A 20,847-nucleotide genomic window follows, 5' to 3' on the forward strand; every position below is an offset into this window, starting at 1 on the left:
AAGACCCAATTTAGCCAAAAATAAATAAGATAAATTTATTAAAAAAATAAAGCTAAGCAGGCGCATGCAATGTCGCAGATTCACGATGTCACTCAAGTTCTGGGCTTTACTCCAGGGCCTAAAGGCACTTGGAGGACTGTTTCATCTGCCTGTGGAGTCTCTCCCTTACCGTGGAGGGCAGGGCCCTCCTGGCATGTTCTGGAGGCCACCAGAGCACTCTAGGACAGGAAGGGCAGGGCTGGGGAAAGCCGGTTACGGAAGGGACAGAAAGGTCAGTGACACAGAGGCCACCAGAGGGGCTGATCAGACTGGGCTTTGGGGGAAGCAGATGAGGGCAGTGACAGACCCAGCAGACAAGAGCCCTATGCCCCCCGTTGTCCCCCTCTCGTGATGTCTGTCACTACTTGGTAGACACCAATTCTCTAACACACAGTTTCCTTCTTTTGCATACCATTTGTTCGTATTAGTGTAAGCCAAATGAAGGACGAGCAGGTTGGAGCCCCTGAGGCGGCCAGGAGGCAAGCCCCTGGCCTTGGCCCACTGGGCTCCTGCTGGGCCCAGAGGCTTTCCCCCTCTTTCGCTCTCTGGCCAAGAGGGGCAGTGGGGTGGCCCTAGCCAGCTGCCCTCCACCTGCTTCTGGTTACATTGTGGGCGTGGGTTTCCCTTAAACTGTCCAATGTGATATGCCCGTGTGTATACTTCACACAAAATGTAAACGTCTCATGAGGGACTTCAGAAGTGAAGAATTATCAGAGACACGTTTCAAATGTGTTAAGAAATATTAGTTTTATTTAACCAGTTTTCACAGCTGAATATTTATTCTATAAAAACTTTACAGATTGTACAGTTTATATATAGTTCAAACTACTGAACGAAAAAAGTAGGTCCCACAGATGCAAAAATACTGCACCAGCCAATACATGGTAAAGGCAGATGTCCACGCTGTACGGCTCTCCACGAGGCCGGGAGGTGGTCGGTTCTAAGTATAAACTTCAAAACTGTACAAAAATAAGGTTTTGATTTGATTTCATTCTTCATACATTCAATATGATTGCAAGCTCAGAAGCCTACCGAATGATAGGCGTCTGGAATCAGGAATCAGTCCCCACTCCTGGCGGGAATGCGGACGTCTATTTACACAGGGCACTCTCGGACAGCATCCTGTACTTGGTATATTGTGTAGACATGAAAGCAGAGACCAAGAACATTAAACGTCGATATAATAAGGTAGTTCTTTCTCTTAAAAAGGAGTTTCTGCATTTAATAGTGTGCCGAAAGAATTTTAACTTATTAAATAAAATATATTCTAAGTGAACCTAAAAATTACACTTTATAAACATAAAAATACTTTATTTTTGGTGTAATACATCAATCATATCTGCAAATAGAAATCCAAAACTGTATATAAAGTAGTTCTCACCCAGCAACAAGAAGCACTTATATAGTTATTTTTTCAAATGGGTCAGAAAAACTAATTATAAACCCCTTATAACTTAGAGATCATACTTAGCTATTCAGTGATTCGCTAACACTGCAAAACAAGCTTTCCCCTAGAGAGAGAGTGGTTTCTTCCTGTTAACTGGGTAAGAATTGGACATATTTAAGAAAGAGGGCAGAATCAATTCATTTCTCAGCGTGAATCCTAGGCGTGTTTTAGTCTGGGGGTATATTCATCAGTGGGTGTATTAATCAGAAATACTTATCCTAAAAGAATAAGTCTTCCTTTCGATTGAGAATTTTCGATCTCTGAGGCTTTGTACCTTCCTGGAGACAAGGGCATGCCTCAGATCTTTTCGTATTTCTATTTGGGGTTGGGGCGGGGGGGCGAGGTGGGCTAACACCTCTTTAGATTCTGTTTTCTAGAAGGAAAAAACAAGGAAAACAAACATTATTCCAGACTTTTCTGACACCCAAACCAGGAAAACACACCTCTTTTTTATACAGTACTAGCCAAAGATAACAAAGAGTAGAGCCTCAACGAGCAGCCCAGAGCTCACAATTACACTTTTATACTTGTGTGTATATTAAGTATAAAATAATGACGTTTGGACAAAGGAGCTTTGTAGTTATTTATTTTAAAGTTACAGTACTTAAAAACTCCTTGGTAATAAATAGCTTGGCTGTTTCAAGTCCTGCTTCCAAGCGTGAGCTCCACGTGAACCTGTTTCAGGCTGTGAGGGTGGGTCCGCGCCCCGGGGAGCCCCAGCCGGCCTGCGCGATGCGACTCCAGGGTCGTCTGGGGCAGCCCGGCCGTCAGAACTCGTCGATCTTCCTCTGCAGGTACTTGAGCATGGAGTCCATGCCCTGGGCCGAGCCCCAGATCTTCTTCAGCACCTCGCACTCCCGCTCGTTGGCCTGCTCCAGCTCCAGCTTCATGTTGCAGCGCACCAGGGCCTTGGATTCCTCGAGCACCTGCGCCAGACAAGGAGCTGTGAGTTAGCGGGGACTGTGGCTGCAAGGGCTGGCTCCTTGCTGCCCCCGAGCTTACGGAGGCAGTCAGCAAACCTGAGGAGCCACCTGGTAAGAAGGTGACCAAACAAACATCTTACGATACGTGTCAGGCCTGATATAGGTATAATGTGTATTTCATTCACTGTGGATACTGGACAAATTCTCCACTTCAAAGGGCTGTTAAGCTAATTCACAACAGAGCTGTGCTCTCCGCGCCCTGGTCCTGCCCCAGCAGCGTGACCAGCCTTGGGCCTGCGCTACGGCTGCGGGGACCCTGCCCCCAGCGTGGACCCTGTCCACGCCTGTGATACTCATTGAGAATGCCCGCCCCGGGGGTTTTCTAACCGGAATTTAATTTCGGTAACGAGCTGTTGATGCCTGGGCCAGCTTAGATGGGAGTTGTGTCAGTTAATATGAAATAACATTTCACCCTGTAATTTGCTAAATGCAACTTTGTTAGAAGACTATTACCCAGCACACTTATTAAACAAAAACCAAAGTCCACTGAGGGAGAGATAAGCGCGGTTGTATGAAAGGGCTTTGGAAACAGTAAAGAACTTTAGAAACGTTGCTTTTTGCAGACTTTGACGGGACATTTATAAGTGACTGACTCTCAGCTTGAACTGCACTCCTTGGCTCCTGGGTATCTGCAGAGGGAGGGCAAGGTCAGCAGAGGCCCGAGCCCGGCCTCCGGTGTCACACACGGAGGCAGCCGTGGGTGCCCCCTTGTGCGCACCCTGCAGGGAAAGGTCGCGGTGAGAGCACTGACGCACGGAAGAGAAGGAACTGGACGTACAACGGGGTTGCAGGAGGCGAGCTCCTTAATGCGGACCATGACTTCCTGGGTGAAGGTCCCGGGCCAGAACACCTGGGAGACCAGGCCTTTGCTGCACGCCTCCTGCGCCGTCAGCTTCCGTCCGCTGAGCAGCATTTCATTCGCCTGGAAGGAAGAAGAGCGGATGGCGCGTGAGACGCGGGAGGACACAGCCCGAAACCTCAGCCCCTGCAAGTTCAGACTATGCGCGAGAAAGACACGGGAGGTGCCGTCAACGGGGGAAGTGCCTACTGGCCGGCGAGTTTGCAAGAAGATGTAAAAGGCTTATTTTATGACGTAGACCAGAATCCACCTGGACAGAACCAAGGAATCTAAATTAAAAGAGGTCTCTCTGCTGTAGATCTGAAGTTACTGGTATGTCCCCTCCCCGCCTGCCACTGCCCAGTGCCAGCCATTCCCACGTGTGGACTCATTCAACACACAAACCGGTTTCCCAGGCAACTGAGGAGTAAGCAAGGCTAATGGCAATTTGTGGTTTTAGGGATTTGCACCAGGCACGGAACCGCTACACAACGTTTTCTATGTCAGAGAGGCCAACGGCTGACTGTTGTCAGTACACAGAGCAAGGTTCTAAGGGCAGGGATGTTTCTGCCGCAGGGTAGCTTGGCAGCCACGCTCAACATCCACGTGGTGAAAATAAACTCTGCAGGACCTGGATGACCACTTAGTCTGCTTAAGAGGGTCTGACCCCAGTTACTTCATAGGACTTGATGGAAGAAGTTCACATCTGCGTCTGTTAAAATCAATTTCATACACACACTTTTTTTTAAACCTTGGTCCTGGACTTGGGTCACTTTTCAGGCCTCAACACAGCATGTACGGGTTTTATCTCATTCGAACGACAGGCTCAGATGCTGCTGCAATAAGGAGAAAGGAGAGAGTCTATCTGACAAAGAAACCTCACCCTATTCTGATGTGACAATTTCCTCTCCGTAGTTTATCCTGAAGACTGATGGTCATGAAGAAGACTTGACCACGAGCTTCTAGGCTCAGGTTAAACATACTTTTTTCCAAAAGAGGTAAAACCCTTGTGCTGAAAGGCCCTGCTGTTACTGAGACCCCTCAGCTGACAGGCCCCTGCATCTCCTGGACACCACTGGTGAGGCTGGAAGGCAGATGCCTGCGGATCTGCTGGCCTTTCAACGTAGGGAGGGGAGCCGGGTCCCGCCTCCTGGCTCGTGTTGCTATGCACTCCTCTGCATCGTGCAGACAAGACCACACGCCGGTCACTGAGCACAGAGCACGTTCTCAAGACCGACTTGAACCCCAGGGTCTGAGCTCGGACGGTGGACGCAGATGCTGTGGGCCCCGGGCCGCCTGGAGTGGGAGTGACGGGGCGGGCGTCCTTCAGCCCCTTGCATGGGCCCCCCTCGCCGTCACTGCCTTGAACATCGTTTTCTGCCAGGTGGAGGTCACTTCCCGCTCCCCCCACCCCGTCTCCCCTTCCCTCTTCTGGACTCTCGGGCATGGGGGCAGTGCCGGCCAGGCGCGACCGCCCCCCTCCGGCCAGTCCTGAGCTGCGTCCCTGCTGCCTGGCTTCCTTCACGAGAGCAGGCTCGCCCCTCCCTGCGGCCGCGGGAACGCCTGGGCCGACTCGGCCTTCCTACTCCAGGCGGCGGGATGCACAGGGCAACGCGGGGCAGCTCTGAACTGACCCACAGGGGAAGCGCGGCCCCCAGGCCCCCCTGCCGCAGCAGTGCCTGGCCGTACGCGGCTCCCCCGGGGAAGGCCTGGTTTGCGGGGGGCGGCAGGGGGCGTCCGCCACGTGAACCGAGTGGCCGGTGCAGCCGCTGTCCCGCTGCACCTCCAGCCGGACACCAGGGCCAAGCTGGCAGGTCCTGAGGAGCCCGGCCGCTGGCCACGCCGCCGGTCCTCACTCCAGCCTGGGACTGTGCCCCGCCTGCAGGGCTCGGGTGGCCCCAGACCAGAGACCCTCCCCCGCTCCGGCCCCAGGTCCCCGGCCAAGCCCCGTCCCACCCCTCCTGGGGCTGCCAGCCTGGCGGGCAGTGGGTGGCCGCGCACTCCGGGAGGACGGGCACCGGCCTCTGTGTCCCCGCGGGCTGGGAGACAAGGGGCGGAGGCCAGCACGGCCACGGCAACCCTCCCTCCCGCTGATCCCCAGGGGCACCATCTCCCCTCCTCGCAGCTCTGGGCGCGGCTGGTCCAGAGGGGCCACAGCTGCCAGCAAGGGTCCCATTGGCCTTAAAGCCACGACTGCTGCCCGGGCAGGCGAGGAGGGGGAGGGGGGCACGGGGGCCCCCAGAGCCCCGTGGTCCTCCCGCCCGATGGCAGCCGTCCGCGGACCAGGGCAGCGGCTCGGGCCTGGGCGGGCACAGGGCCCAGCGTCCCCCACCAAGATGGCCACTGAGGGCAGCAGAGGGGGCAGCTGGGGGGGTGCTAGAGCAGGAAGGGAGAGGGGGAGGAAGGGCCCTGAGACCAGATGTGGCCACGGGGGCTGTGGCTGGTCCCACGTAACTCCTCCTCTTCTACGTTTCTTTAAACCCTTTACAAACGTTCTGTTCAGGAGTGAGTTTAGACTTACGGAGAGATGATAAAAGCAGCACAGAGAGCTCCTGGGACCCGTCCCCCAGCTGTCCCTCACGGTAACACCTTACGGGACACCTCGCGATGACCAGAACCAGGAAATTACCGTCAACACGAGGCTCTTGGGACTGAGGCATGCACCCTCTGCCAATCGCGCCAGGCTTCCCACCGCCGTCCTTTCTCGGACCCAGGATCCCTGCCCTGGGCCGTCAGGCCCCTCCAGGCCGCGATGCTTCCTCGGCCTCTCGGCGAGTCGTCCGACCGGGCGCCCTGGAGGCGCTGTGCGGCGTTTGTGGGCGGTGCCTGCTGCCAGGGCTGCTCCAGTGTTACCGGGTGCCCAGGACACCTACTTCTCCCAACTGCAGTTACTCTTTTTCCACCATCAATGACGAGCGGATGCAAGCATCCTTTTCCTCGTCACCTGGTGGCCCCCGCCTGAGGCGGGCACCCCTGTCTCATCCTCCTCTGCGTCTCCCCCAGGCATGGGGGGGGGGGGAGTCCTGCACCCAGAGGCGCGGCCCCGCACACGGGCGGGAGGAGGTGGAGCCCACGGCACAAGGGCGACGGCTGGACACGGCTGTGCCCCCCAGATCTGGCTGCCCAGCCGCTGGAGACGGTCGGCACAGACGCCAGGAGCCCTGGGGACCCTCTGCCGCGGGGCAACACCGCAGCCCGAGCTCAGCGATGACGGACACAGCAGCCAGCCACTCCAGCCCACGGCGGGACGCGTGTCCCAGGCCACAGGTGCCCAGAGCTCCCCACGGGGGCGGGGGCGAAGCTCTGCAGGGCCTGCCACGTGCCAGCCTCCCCCTCAGTCTCTGCACCTGTGGCCCCAGCCCGGGACCCCAGCCCGTGCCCGATTACGGCTCAAGGAGTGAGGAACACACCGTGACCTTTCTACAAACCACAAGCTGCAACGCAAACACAAACTCTCGTTACCAGTGGGTTCAACAGGTAAGAAATAACCCCCGCAATCCTGTGGGAAAAGCCCTCTCATCCTAAGCAGCTTTGCTCCTTCATGCTTTCCCTTCAAAGTGCAGCTTTCAGGTTATTAGGTCAAGAACCTGTTGATTGACAGACTCTGGGAGGGCTCACGCCAAGGAGTACTTCCCAGAACTTCTGCTGCCAGCGTCCTTGTCCCCACGGTGAAACAGAGCCACCCCACCCCCCGCCTCTGCAGGAGACCGTCCAACACTAGCAGCTGTGTGGATGAAAGGCTCTTGGTGCTCCAGCCAGGCACCAGGGCTGTGCCTCTGAGGTGGGAGAGCCAACTTCAGGACACTGGTCCACAAGAGACCTCCCAGCTCCACGTAATACCAAACAGCGAAAATCTCTCAGAGATCTCCATCTCAACATCAAGACCCAGCTTCACTCAACAACCAGCAAGCTACACTGCTGGACACCCTATGCCAAACAACTAGCAAGACAGGAACACAGCCCCATCCATTAGCACAGAGGCTGCCTAAAATCATAATAAGGCCACAGACACCCCAAAACACACCACCAGACGTGGACCTACCCACCAGAAAGACAAGATCCAACCTCATCCACCAGAACACAGGCACTAGTCCCCTCCACCAGGAAGCCTACACAACCCACTGAACCAACCTTAGCCACTGGGGGCAGACACCAAAAACAAAGGGAACTACGAACCTGCAGCCTGTGAAAAGGAGACCCTAAACACAGTAAGATAAGCAAAATGAGAAGACAGAAAAACACACAGCAGATGAAGCAGCAAGGCAAAAACCCACCAGACCTAACAAATGAAGAGGAAATAGGCAGTCTACCTGAAAAAGAATTCAGAATAATGATAGTAAAGATGGTCCAAAATCTTGGAAATAGAATAGACAAAATGCAAGAAACACTTAACAAGGACCTAGAAGACCTAAAGAGGAACCAAGCAACGATGAACAACACAATAAATGAAATTAAAAATACTCTAGATGGGATCAATAGCAGAATAACTGAGGCAGAAGAAAGGATAAGTGACCTGGAAGATAAAATGGTGGAAATAACTACTGCAGAGCAGGATAAAGAAAAAAGAATGAAAAGAACTGAGGACAGTCTCAGAGACCTCTGGGACAACATTAAACGCACCAACATTCGAATTATAGGGGTCCCAGAAGAAGAAGAGAAAAAGAAAGGGACTGAGAAAATATTTGAAGAGATTATAGTTGAAAACTTCCCTAATATGGGAAAGGAAATAGTTAATCAAGTCCTGGAAGCACAGAGAGTCCCATACAGGATAAATCCAAGGAGAAACACGCCAAGACACATATTAATCAACCTATCAAAAATTAAATATAAAGAAAAAATACTAAAAGCAGCAAGGGAAAAACAACAAATAACACACAAGGGAATCCCCATAAGGTTAACAGCTGATCTTTCAGCAGAAACTCTGCAAGCCAGAAGGGAGTGGCAGGACATATTTAAAGTGATGAAGGAGAAAAACCTACAACCAAGATTACTCTACCCAGCAAGGATCTCATTCAGATTCGATGGAGAAGTTAAAACCTTTACAGACAAGCAAAAGCTGAGAGAGTTCAGCACCACCAAACCAGCTTTACAACAAATGCTAAAGGAACTTCTCCAGGCAAGAAACACAAGAGAAGGAAAACACCTACAATAACAAACCCGAAACAATTAAGAAAATTGTAATAGGAACATACATATCGATAATACCTTAAATGTAAATGGAGTAAATGTTCCAACCAAAAGACATACACTGGCTGAACGGATACAAAAACAAGACCCGTATATATGCTGTCTACAAGAGACCCACTTCAGACCTAGGGACACACACAGACTGAAAGGGAGGTGATGGAAAAAGATATTCCGTACAAATGGAAATCAAAAGGAAGCTGGAGTAGCAATTCTCATATCAGACAAAAATAGACTTTAAAATAAAGAATGTTACAAGAGACAAAGAAGGACACTATATAATGATCAAGGGATCGATCCAAGAAGAAGGTATAACAATTCTAAATATTTATGCACCCAACGTAGGAGCACCTCAATGCATAAGGCAAATACTAACAGCCATAAAAGGGGAAATTGACAGCAACACAATCATAGTAGGGGACTTGAACACCCCACTTTCACCAATGGACAGATCATCCAAAATGAAAATAAATAAGGAAACACAAGCTTTAAATGATACATTAAACAAGATGGACTTAATTGATATTTATAGGACATTCCACCCAAAAACAACAGAATACACATTTTTCTCAAGTGCTCATGGAACATTCTCCAGGATAGATCATATCTTGGGTCACAAATCAAGCCTTGGTAAATAAATTTAAGCAAACTGAAATGGTATCAAGTATCTTTTCCGACCACAACGCTATGAGACTAGATATCAATTACAGGAAAAGATCTGTAAAAAATACAAACACATGGAGGCTACACAATACACTAACGAAGTGATCACTGAAGAAATCAAAGGGGAAATCAAGAAATACCTAGAAACAAATGACGATGAAAACATGATGACACAAAACCTATGGGATGCAGCAAAAGCAGTGCTAAGAGGGAAGTTTATAGCAATACAACTGCCTCAAGAAACATCTCAAATAAACAACTTAACCTTACACATAAAGCAATTAGAGAAAGAAGAACAAAAAAACCCCAAAGCTAGCAGAAGGAAAGAAATCATAAAGATCAGATCAGAAATAAATGAAAAAGAAATGAAGGAGACAATAGGAAAGATCAATAAAACTAAAAGCTGGTTTTTTGAAAAGATAAACAAAATTGATAAACCATTAGCCAGACTCATCAAGAAAAAAAGGGAGAAGACTCAATAGAATTAGAAATGAAAAAGGAAAAGTAACCACTGACACTGCAGAAATACAAAGGGTCATGAGAGAGAGATTACTACAAGCAACCCTATGCCAATAAAATGGACCACCTGGAAGAAATGGACAAATTCTTAGAAATGCACAACCTGCCGAGACTGAACCAGGAAGAAATAGAAAATATGAACAGACCAATCACAAGCCCTGAAATTGAAACTGTGATTAAAAATCTTCCAACAAACAAAAGCCCAGGACCAGATGGCTTCACAGGCGAATTCTATCAAACATTTAGAGAAGAGCTAACACCCATCTTTCTCAAACTCTTCCAAAAACATTGCAGAGGGAGGAACACTCCCCAACTCATTCTACGAGGCCACCGCCACCCTGATACTAAAACCAGACAAAGATGTCACAAAGAAAGAAAACTACAGGCCAATATCACTGATGAACACAGATGCAAAAATCCTCAACAAAATACTAGCAAACAGAATCCAACAGCACATTAAAAGGATAAGTGGGGTTTATTCCAGGAATGCAAGGATTTGTCAATATACGCAAATCAATCAACGTGATACACCGTATTAACAAATTGAAGGAGAAAAACCATATGATCATCTCAAAAGATGCAGAAAAAGCTTTCAACAAAATTCAGCACCCATTTATGATAAAAACTCTCCAGAGAGTAGGCATAGAGGGAACTTACCTCAACAAAATAAAGGCCACATATGACAAACCCACAGCCAACATCATTCTCAATGGTGAAAAACTAAAACCATTTCCACTAAGATCAGGAACAAGACAAGGTTGCCCACTCTCACCACTATTATTCAACATAGTTTTGGAAGTTTTAGCCACAGCAATCAGAGAAGAAAAAGAAATAAAAGGAATCCAAATCAGAAAAGAAGAAGTAAAGCTGTCACTGTTTGCAGATGACATGATACTATACATAGAGAATCCTAAAGATGCTACCAGAAAACTACTAGAGCTAATCAATGAATTTGGTAAAGTAGCAGGATACAAAATTAATGCACAGAAATCTCTTGCATTCCTATACACTAATGACGAAAAATCTGAAAGTGAAATTAAGAAAACACTCCTGTTTACCACTGCAACAAAAAGAATAAAATACCTAGGAATAAACCTACCTAAGGAGACAAAAGACCTGTATGCAGAAAATTATAAGACACTGATGAAAGAAATTAAAGAAGATACAAATAGATGGAGAGATATACCATGTTCTTGGATTGGAAGAATCAACATTGTGAAAATGACTCTACTACCCCAAGCAATCAACAGATTCAATGCAATCCCTGTCAAACTACCACTGGCATTTTTCACAGAACTAGAACAAAAATTTCACAATTTGTATGGAAACACAAAAGACCCCGAATAGCCAAAGCAATCTTGAGAACGAAAAATGGAGCTGGAGGAATCAGGATCCCTGACTTCAGACTATATTACAAAGCTACAGTAATCAAGACAGTATGGAACTGGCACAAAAACAGAAACATAGATCAATGGAACAGGATAGAAAGCCCAGAGATAAACCCACGCACATATGGTCATCTCATCTTTGATAAAGGAGGCAAGCATATACAATGGAGAAAAGACAGCCTCTTCAATAAGTGGTGCTGGGAAAACTGGACAGCTACATGTAAAAGTATGAACTTAGAACACTCCCTGACACCATACACAAAAATAAACTCAAAATGGATTAAAGACCTAAATGTAAGGCCAGACACTATCAAACTCTCAGAGGAAAACACAGGCAGAACACTCTATGACATGAATCACAGCAAGATCCTTTTTGACCCACCTCCTAGAGGAATGGAAATAAAAACACAAATAAACAAATGGGACCTAATGAAACTTAAAAGCTTTTGCACAGCAAAGGAAACCATAAACAAGACCAAAAGACAACCCTCAGAATGGGAGAAAATATTTGCAAATGAAGCAACTGACAAAGGATTAATCTCCAAGATTTACAAGCAGCTCACGCAGCTCAATAACAAAAAAACGAACAACCCAATCCAAAAATGGGCAGAAGACCTAAATAGACATTTCTCCAAAGAAGATATACAGATGGCCTACAGACACATGAAAGAATGCTCAACATCATTAATCATTAGAGAAATGCAAATCAAAACTACAATGAGATATCATCTCACACCGGTCAGAATGGCCATCATCAAAAAATCTAGAAACAATAAATGCTGGAGAGGGTGTGGAGGAAAGGGAACCCTCTTGCACTGTTGGTGGGAATGTAAATTGATACAGCCACTATGGAGAACAGTATGGAGGTTCCTTAAAAAACTACAAATAGAACTACCATACGACCCAGCAATCCCACTACTGGGCATATACCCTGAGAAAACCATAATTCAAAAAGAGTCATGTACCACAATGTTCACTGCAGCTCTATTTACAATAGCCGGGACATGGAAGCAACCTAAGTGTCCATCGACAGATGAATGGATAAAGAAGATGTGGCACATATATACAATGGAATATTACTCAGCCATAAAAAGAAACGAAATGGAGGTATTTGTAGTGAGGTGGATGGACCTACAGTCTGTCATACAGAGTGAAGTAAGTCAGAAAGAGAAAAACAAATACAGTATGCTAACACATATATATGGAATCTAAGGAAAAAAAAAAAAAGTCATAAGGAACCTAGTGGCAAGACGGGAATAAAGACACAGACCTACTAGAGAATGGACTTGAGGATACGGGGAGGGGGAGGGGTAAGATGTGACAGGGTGAGAGAGTGTCATGGACATATATACACTACCAAATGTAAAATAGATAGCTAGTGGGAAGCAGCCGCATAGCACAGGGAGGTCAGCTCCGTGCTTTGTGACCACCTAGAGGGGTGGGATAGGGAGGGTGGGAGGGAGGGAGACGCAAGAGGGAAGAGATATGGGAACATATGTATATGTATAACTGATTCACTTTGTTATAAAGCAGAAACTAACACACCATTGTAAAGCAATTATACTCCAATAAAGATGTTTAAAAAAAAAAAAAAAAAAGAACCTGTTGATTGCAAACTCTGGTTCCTTTGGGTCACAAACTGGGTATTTAACTACTCGTGGGTATCGGTGTTAATTACGCAGAGACAGAGACTCCTCACGGCAGGAGGGCCTCTTCCATAAACAGTGTATGAACCAAACCATGAAAACCTTCCACGAGCTCCTGAATTAAGAATGTGATTTCATGATTTAAGAACAAGAACTGAATTACAAGTGCATTTGATAGAAAGCCCCCCCCAAGAATGACACCTTGTATATATTTAGAAAAACAGTAACCACACTAGACTTCTTCAGGAAGTTTTCTAAGATGATTTTTTAAAAAGAGGTACTCACAGATGCTCCTCCCATAATCTTGGGAAACATCACGGTGGAACAGCCATCTGGACTCTGTCCGAAGGTAGTGTAGGGTGTTTGGAACCAAGCCTTTTCGTTGGCCCAAACCACGTCACAGAGAGGCAGTATGGACGCCCCTAGTCCAATGGCTGGGCCGTTCACGGCTACAATAATAGGCTTCTTAAACTGAATGAAAGTATTCACGAAGTTTCTAAAATGGAAAATAGGGGAATTACTGAAAACACTGCATATTTGAGCAACAGAAAAATCTACTTCTATGGAATTCAATACACCAAGATGCGAACTCTGTGGGCATCACCGTGACTTGGAATTCGCCGATGGCCTTCTTCCCCGCTGCCGGGGGGCCCTGGGTCTATGTACCGTTACCGTGTGCTGCAAAGGCTTAACGGTGCCCTGGAAGCCAGGCCAGGGTGGCTGTCGCCACAGGACCTGTGTGAATTCTGCGGGAACAGCACAGCGGAAGGTGCTCTCGGCTTGGGCTCCAGGGCCAGCCTGTCTTCCGCTGACGGCAGGAGGAGCCCAGGAAACACGATGGGCTTCGGAGGACCGGTCCAGCAGCTCTCCCAGAGGAGACCTGGCCTGGGGTCACTGCGGTAGCCTGTGCTGGGCAGAGACGCGGGGCCTGGGGTCAGGAACCCCAGGGTTCCAGTCCCAGGTCTGGACTCGGTCTGTGATTTCAGACGGCTCACTGATTAACTGGAAACACAGATATTTCCTGAGTTTATACAGAACTAGATGGAATGAGTTGGGGGACGTAGGGATGAGAAGCTCCCAGGCTCGTGTGAGACGTGAGACCCGACAAAAGCATCGCACGACCCGGACACAGAGGGTGTGGGTTCTCACACGGCCCCACCGACACCGGTGGGATCTGCTGGAGGGTCAGGCTGGGAAGGCGGGCTGCTCTGCGCTTCGGTTCAGGGCCAGAGGGTGCGTCTCCCTCCCCCGCACCAGAAGCTAACTACGTTCAGAGGTTGCGTCTTGTGAAGATTTAACGTGAAGAAAAGGGCAAACACACCCAAAATAAATACAGGATCATGCCTTTAGGGCCAGCTATGTTCTAGATCAGAATTCTGTCCAGAACTGCAAATTCTAAAGCTGACGACCCCCAGCTTTAGCACCAAAAATAACAGTCTGGGTGCTTCTCCCTACAATTCAGCAATTTAAAAAGAAGGCAGATCTGTTCAGATGGTCTCTGAAAATCACAACTTAGCATCTAGTCTCCCCTCCTCCCCAAACACTGGCACGAAGGGTCGTGTCCTTTTTGGACGGCAGGGTGGGGAGGTTTGGAGGGAGGGAGGGAGTGTGTGTAAGTAAGGGGGAGGGGACCCCAGAGTTTGGCAGCCTGCAGGCCTCACTCTGGGGACTCTTCTCAAAAGCCCCTGCAGTCAGCACAGACCTCAGCCTGCCCCAGGGTCCCCAAAGGTTGTGGGGATTGAGAATTAGGTCACTCAAATGAATGAGCTGCAGAGACTTTTAAATGAGAGCCTGGGGCACTGTTAGGAAGATCACACTGGGTTTTAAGGACGCAAAGAGAGCCAGACAACCTTTACGATAGGTCCTTGAAATAATCCTAGACCATGTACATGAAGCTACTTCAGTTCTGCCACTTTTTGAGGATTCTGGGTCAACGAGTGGTGACGGAAATGCCTTTTCTATGCTCAGTTACCAACGACCCTTGAGAAGGTAACTGCCGTCTCCCTGATTCAAAGCAGACGTTTTCCCCAAGTAGCCCCACATTCATCTGCTCACGTGAACAGGGGCAAAGTGGTAGCTTAACATGAAAGAGGTGATCAAAACAGTGTAATAAAGGGATTCTATAGAGAAACGGTACAAGGAATGAATCCTTCTCACGTTACATGTCAGTATAAAAGAAAAAAAAATCTGCCTCTAAAATACATATTGCAAAATCAGGCTGGAGAAATTGGAACTGAATTTTTCCCCCCTAAGAAGATGATTTTATTTTTATTTTTGCTTGGATTGAGAATCTAAACCCGGAGCTCTTTCTGGAAGGAGTATGAATTAACCGACTCACTCTGGAGTGAAGACCATCGCCCCTTCTCAGAGGATTCCACTGCGCCGTCTGATGAGCTCTGAGACGCCAGAGCGAGCACGGTCCACAGAGAAACCCCTCTCGTGTGAAAATAAAACAAAAAAAAACAAAACCCCCCAAAAACCCCAAACAGAAGTTCATAGAACTGCTTTTCTGTTTAGTAGAAACGTCCCCGAGCCAGGAAGTCTTAGCCACATGGCAGCCAGAGGTGGGAGACGGGAGCTGCCTTCAGGCCCCGGGATGGCTCTCGGGAGCCTGGCAGCCAGGGACTGTCTGTCCACTGCTTTGCGGGGCGTAAAGCAAGTGTATTTTAGGACTTAAAATGCATGAACGTTCAAATGTGCTCAATGCAACATACTGAGTTTTAAACTTCGGTTTCCTCTGGATTACCTATGAATTGAGTGAAAGGCTGTGCTGGGAACAGCAGGGAAGGAAAGAGATCATATTTGCCACAAAAAGACTATTAAACAAAACCGAAATTCTCTCCATTCTTTTGAAGAACATTTACTACCCCACAGACCTCACCAAGCTAGAAAATCGCCTAAGAACAACAGTCTAGGAATTGTTTTGGCGAAACCAAGAACTGACCTGTAAAGGGCCAGTTCATTGCCATTTCTCAACTGAGCTCCCCCTTCACGAGAGTGTCTGGAACGGGACTGAATGGGGAAGAGGTCAGGTTCTAGGGGACGTTTCCTCTCTGGCTTTGCTCCCTCCCCCAAATCTCTGCTCCTCTCGCCTCCTTTTGGGGAGAGGAGGCTCCTGGTCCTTCAGACACAAAGCAGCAGCTATTGGTCCTGCACAGACTGCAAAAGCCTAACATTATAAACTGATGCCTAATAACTCTTTTTATCACTAATGCGCTGAGTATTTTTATTACAATTAATCTGCAAACTGGTTACTGCCAAGAATCCCAGCAACGGAATTAGCCCCTACAGATACTTAAGAATCTAATAGTTTAGACCTGACCTTCCTATTTCCCACCTTTCTTTTGGAAACTCGCTGCGATTGATGTCCTTTGCCCAAAGTTTTAAGGAATTCGAGACGAGACGCCACAGAAACAAAAGATACACGTAGTAATAGCTTTATGTGTATAAGCCAACCTTACACACATAAAAATGAATTTCAATGCAAATGAGCAAAAGTAAAGGTTAAGTCAATCTGGTGTAACTATTTCTGGATCCTGCCTGAGTGCCTTCAGAAAAATTCACATTGACAAAAATGTATCATTTAAAGAAGAACTGATTTCCTAAAGCAAGATTTGGCTTTCCCCTAGGATACCAATTCAGCCTTTTGTGGGGAATGAGGAGAGTCTGGAGTTTTGGAAATGGAGTGGGTGGCTGAAGAAAATAAGCATTTAAAGTTACCTAGAAGTTCAATACATGAGATCGCTCTTGACCTATCCTTCCTCTACTCTGTCTAATCCCAAAAGTACAAGCCTTTGCCCCAGTCAAGGGCAACCCCACCCTGGAGGAGCGGGCCAGAAAGTTTATTAGTGGAACTCAGGGAACCGTCTACGGGGGGAGTGAGCCAGAACGGAGGCCGACAAACCCTGTCTTCTCACTCAGCAGAGCCCCCAAATCACACAGTCAGGTGGAAAGTCAGTGTGATCTTATGGAAAATACTCAAAGTCACCACCTGAGGCATAAGCATCTGTATTTTAAAAATGAACAGTAAGTTCCTATAATTCATCCTGAAAGGGTGGGATGGGTCAATAATTAGGAATATCTACAAGTTATCCTAAAGTTACTGACGACTTGTCAAGGAATTACGTGCATTGATCAAGCAGTTTACTTTGAAACTGAATAACAAGGTGGTCCCATCTAGTACACTGAAAGTTTGAAATTATTTAGGAAGCCAGAAGCAATGCTTAATAAAATCAGATTATAAAATTTCAAACTATTTTTGGAAAAACAACTACCCTATGATAGCCTAAAAGATAGTAGTAATGTTCGAAAAGATTAACAAACAGATAATGCCTTGTATACGTGCACGCACGTGTATATAGTATGAGAAAACATGTTAATTTTGAGAATTATTGAAAATATTCTAAAAGGCCAAGGCAATGCCCTATAGTCCCAAGGTGTGGGGTTCCAGGGCTCCTCTGACGGGCTGTTTGGGGCTGCGCCCATCGGAACCATCTGGGGAGATCTTTTGGAGAGAGATGCCCCGCCTACTCCAGGCCAAGACAGGAAAAAGGCTTCCACCGTCCTGCTGTGCAGCCCTCGAATGGTTTAGGGACCAGAAAGCCCAGTGCCCTCAACGTCAGTGCTTAGAGTCTCAGCCACGCGGGGCCCAATGATTATCGAAAGCAGCTCAACTTCAACTCTCCAAACAACCAAGGATCTTGGAGAAGATTCAACCAACGTTATTGCCACTTTGCGAGTCCGCATTTCTTTAAATGTTTTCATCCTGTAAGTGACAAAGACACACAAAGGGTTCTTTGGGGTCCCTTAGGGATATGACATTTCTAGGGAGGTAGGCAGGACAGTACAATAGTCGTTCTGGCTGGTGACTGCGTTTCATTCACTTCGAATAAAATTAACCTCTGAAAAATCAGACACTTTTAATTGTGCTTATAGTGATTAGCATGAAATACATACAAAATATGTACCTGCATATGTTTATTGCAGAATCATGTGGTTCTAAAGAAAGCTTCCTGCAACGTTATGTTATAGGAGTAGAAAATCCGAAAACAGAGGAAATAGAAATATCGAAAGTTACACTGCTAAATGGGAAAAGTTGCAAAACAACACACAATATAATTCCACTTATTTGAGAGGATTAACAATACACCTGTATTATTTGTGTGTGTGTGTGTATGGAATGCACATCTGAAAATGTTTGAAAAAGGTTGGGGAAGACATACAAATAAACAGTGGATGCCTTGTTGGGGGTGAAAGAAAGGGAACTCTGTGTATCTGTATCATCTAGTTTTACGTGTAGCTGGAACTCAGGATGAACTTGTGTGTACTGCTTGTACTGAAAAAACCTTCTCATGTGATGTTATGGAACTAGTGTGTCATAAAGTCCAGCCGATTTATTTTAGAGTCAAGCAAACGGTAAGTTACCACGTGAAAAAGAGAGAGTGTCTTTATTCCAGGGCTGGCGGCAGAGCACACGGAGCGCGGACGGCCGAAACCCCGGCCACAGTGCTACCCTGCGCTCTGCCCCTGGAGCGCCCCCCATCGAGCGTGTGCTGGGCTCCAGCCAACCTTGACATGAGTCATTTGCTCAAGGCAAGTGGCCCACAGCAGAGACAGAAGATCTGACCAACTGTGCTACCAGCGAGTCACAGGGGAGGAGACGCACGCCCTGCTCGCAGGCCCGTCCAGACCCGCCCCACGGGGTCTGGGTCACGCCGGCGTTCACGGCGGACCAGGTGTGCGTACCTGATGGCCTCGGCCATCTTCGTGCTCTCTCTCTTCCGGTCGTCCGTCAGGCGCCGGATGAAGTAGATGAAGTCGAGGCCGCAGCAGAAGACGCTGCCCACGGCGCTGAGCAGCACCAGCTTGCTGTCGTCGGCGGCGGCTGTGCTCAGGGCGCTCTGCACTTCCTTCATCACCTGAAAGGCACCGGGCGTCACGGGCGCGAAGGGAACCCTCAGGGCATCTTACTACTGGACCATCTCGATCCACGGAAAGTGCATTTACAGCCTGATACTGTTGCCTGTATCTACCAAGTAACTCGCAAGTTTCTTATTTTCTGAAACCAGCGACTGGGAATAATGGGGACAGAGTATCATCACGTAACAAATTACGAACGGAGCATAACTAGAGAGATGTGTGAATCTGAGTTACTCAACGGTCCAGTCCTTGCGGCTCTCGGTGGTGGGTGAGTTACGTATTATATCCCCTTGGCATTTCTACAGTTTGGACAGCAGGTGGCACATGCAACCAGTTCAAACAAACTACTAGTTTGGTTCTGTTTGGTTTCATTTGACACCAGCCTCCACACTTGGGACAGAAACCCCCAAGTTTAGTGCGTAAGGGTAATAAGTACAAGCACATCAGCATGGAGGCATTTTAGAAGGGCACAAACCATTTAAAATGGTCTCTGTGAAGGACTTACAAATAACCAACGGTCTAACGATGTACCGGGGACCAGCCCTGAGCTGGTCTGTCCCGTGATCCTGGCCAGACACACTAGCTTTCTGTGGTTTGGTTTTCTCCTCCAGAAAAGGCTTGACCTAGCTGTTCACAAGCAGGAAACAAACAACTACCAGAACGTACAATTTTAGGCATGATATAGTGCAGGTTCAAACACTTCCGATTTTAGACACTTCACAGAACTAAGTTTTCGAGGCTCTGCGAGCACCAGTCTCCCTCGATCCTGGGAAGCTGCCTTTACCGGGTACGATCAGTAACAAATGCACTGGTATCACTGCAGCTGTAAGTTCCACTGCAGCTGTAAGTTCCACTGCGTGGAATGCTGGGACCGACTGGGAAGGATGGTGAGATATTCGGAAGGCTGGACCTGGGGCTCTTTAATCTTGTCTGAACAGAGAGCTCTGGGACCTGACAAAAGCTACAGGATGGCGTGTGCACACGCTTTACACGTGACTTCAGGGAGGCCCCCTGTCCCCCCCGATGGATGAAGAGCTCCTGGCCGGGAGGTGGAAGCACAGGGGCACCACCGCCACCTCCCTGTTCACAGCCAGAGCCCCGAGCAGGAAGCCGGGCCCTCACCGGACCACACCGTCCCCACATATAACGGGGAGCAGGCCTGCCGCGCTGCCCTGGCTTCCACTGTCGGGTGAAACAGCCCGGGGTGGGGATGGGGGATGAGAAAGGGCGCACGAGAGCAGGGACCGGGCCCCGCAGGCCCCGAGAGGCAGGAGGCCCCGAGCGGCCCCAGGGACGGCGCTCACCTCTGGGTTGAGAGAGTTGTTCTCGGACGACTTCGTGGACAGCAGGATGTGAGTGAAGCCGTCCTGCTTCCGGACGACGATGTCCCTGTACCTGTAGGCACTTTCCGTCTGCCTCACGCTGAAACGCAGCCGCTTGTCGAAGGGCTGGTCTCGTCTGTCGTCGATGAATTTCCTCTTCCCGGCCGTCACGCCCGTGACTGACGTCTGCAGGTTGGTCGTCCCGTTGGCCGTCAGCGCGTCCATGAATGGGGAGGAACCTGCCAGGGGTCCGAAAGCACAGCAGTCGGTGAGGTCTTGCCATCAACTCGCCTTTGAATTAGGGAAAAATGCTTGCGACAGACCCAGGATCGACTGTGTTAATTTAAGAAGGTTAAAAAGTAGAACCTTTGGAGAGGCTACTTTGAAAGGCGTTTGTTTGCCTTCCAAGTCTGACGAGGAAATCACCCTCGCACTGATCCCGCCTAATAAAACAGAGATGGGAAGGAACGTGCTGAAAAGAAGCTGCAAAATTTGAGACTTTTGAGGAATGGAACTGAACTAGAATGGGTCTCATGAAGAGGACATACTCCGGGCTTGCGAAGTTGAAAGAAGGATGGAAACTGCTTCAAAGAAATATCTTATTATTAGAGCCGAGGCTACCTGCCATTTAGCCGAAATTTCTTCTGGATGAAGAGCCACTCGTACAGACGCATGAAGCAGCCCCCCCCGTTTCTGCGGGTCCACCACCCCCTCGGGCCACTCTGTCCACTGGTCCCAGTTCTACTACACTGTCAATCAGCCTTTTCAACGGCTGGAGACAGCGCTCTCTCCTGCCACCGAAGACGTCCCGCTACTTCTCCCTCCTCGGTAGGTTGCTGTGTGTCAGCCTGACTGCTGTGCTTCACTCAGCCTTAAGACACGGCCTTCCGGACTCAGTG

The 20,847-nt window shown here is 48.4% G+C and overlaps 1 protein-coding gene across 2 annotated transcripts in view; it reads right to left on the reverse strand.

Moving 5' to 3' along the window:
- Positions 1 to 776: 776 nt before the first annotated feature.
- The window catches only part of CDYL (chromodomain Y like), a 157,075-nt gene continuing 137,004 nt past the window's right edge, over positions 777 to 20,847 (reverse strand). For both annotated transcript variants that reach the window (XM_068558375.1, XM_068558374.1), the window contains exons 3-7: positions 19,931 to 20,187; positions 18,453 to 18,625; positions 12,993 to 13,203; positions 3,248 to 3,391; positions 777 to 2,412 (exon numbers count right to left, since the gene is read on the reverse strand). In XM_068558375.1, coding sequence (XP_068414476.1) covers positions 2,254 to 2,412; positions 3,248 to 3,391; positions 12,993 to 13,203; positions 18,453 to 18,625; positions 19,931 to 20,187 — 944 coding nt within the window. In that variant the 3' untranslated portion in view covers positions 777 to 2,253. The remainder of the gene's footprint in view (positions 2,413 to 3,247; positions 3,392 to 12,992; positions 13,204 to 18,452; positions 18,626 to 19,930; positions 20,188 to 20,847) is intronic.

The sequence above is a fragment of the Eschrichtius robustus genome, chromosome 12 (assembly GCF_028021215.1).
Source record: "Eschrichtius robustus isolate mEscRob2 chromosome 12, mEscRob2.pri, whole genome shotgun sequence".
NCBI lineage: Eukaryota > Metazoa > Chordata > Mammalia > Artiodactyla > Eschrichtiidae > Eschrichtius > Eschrichtius robustus.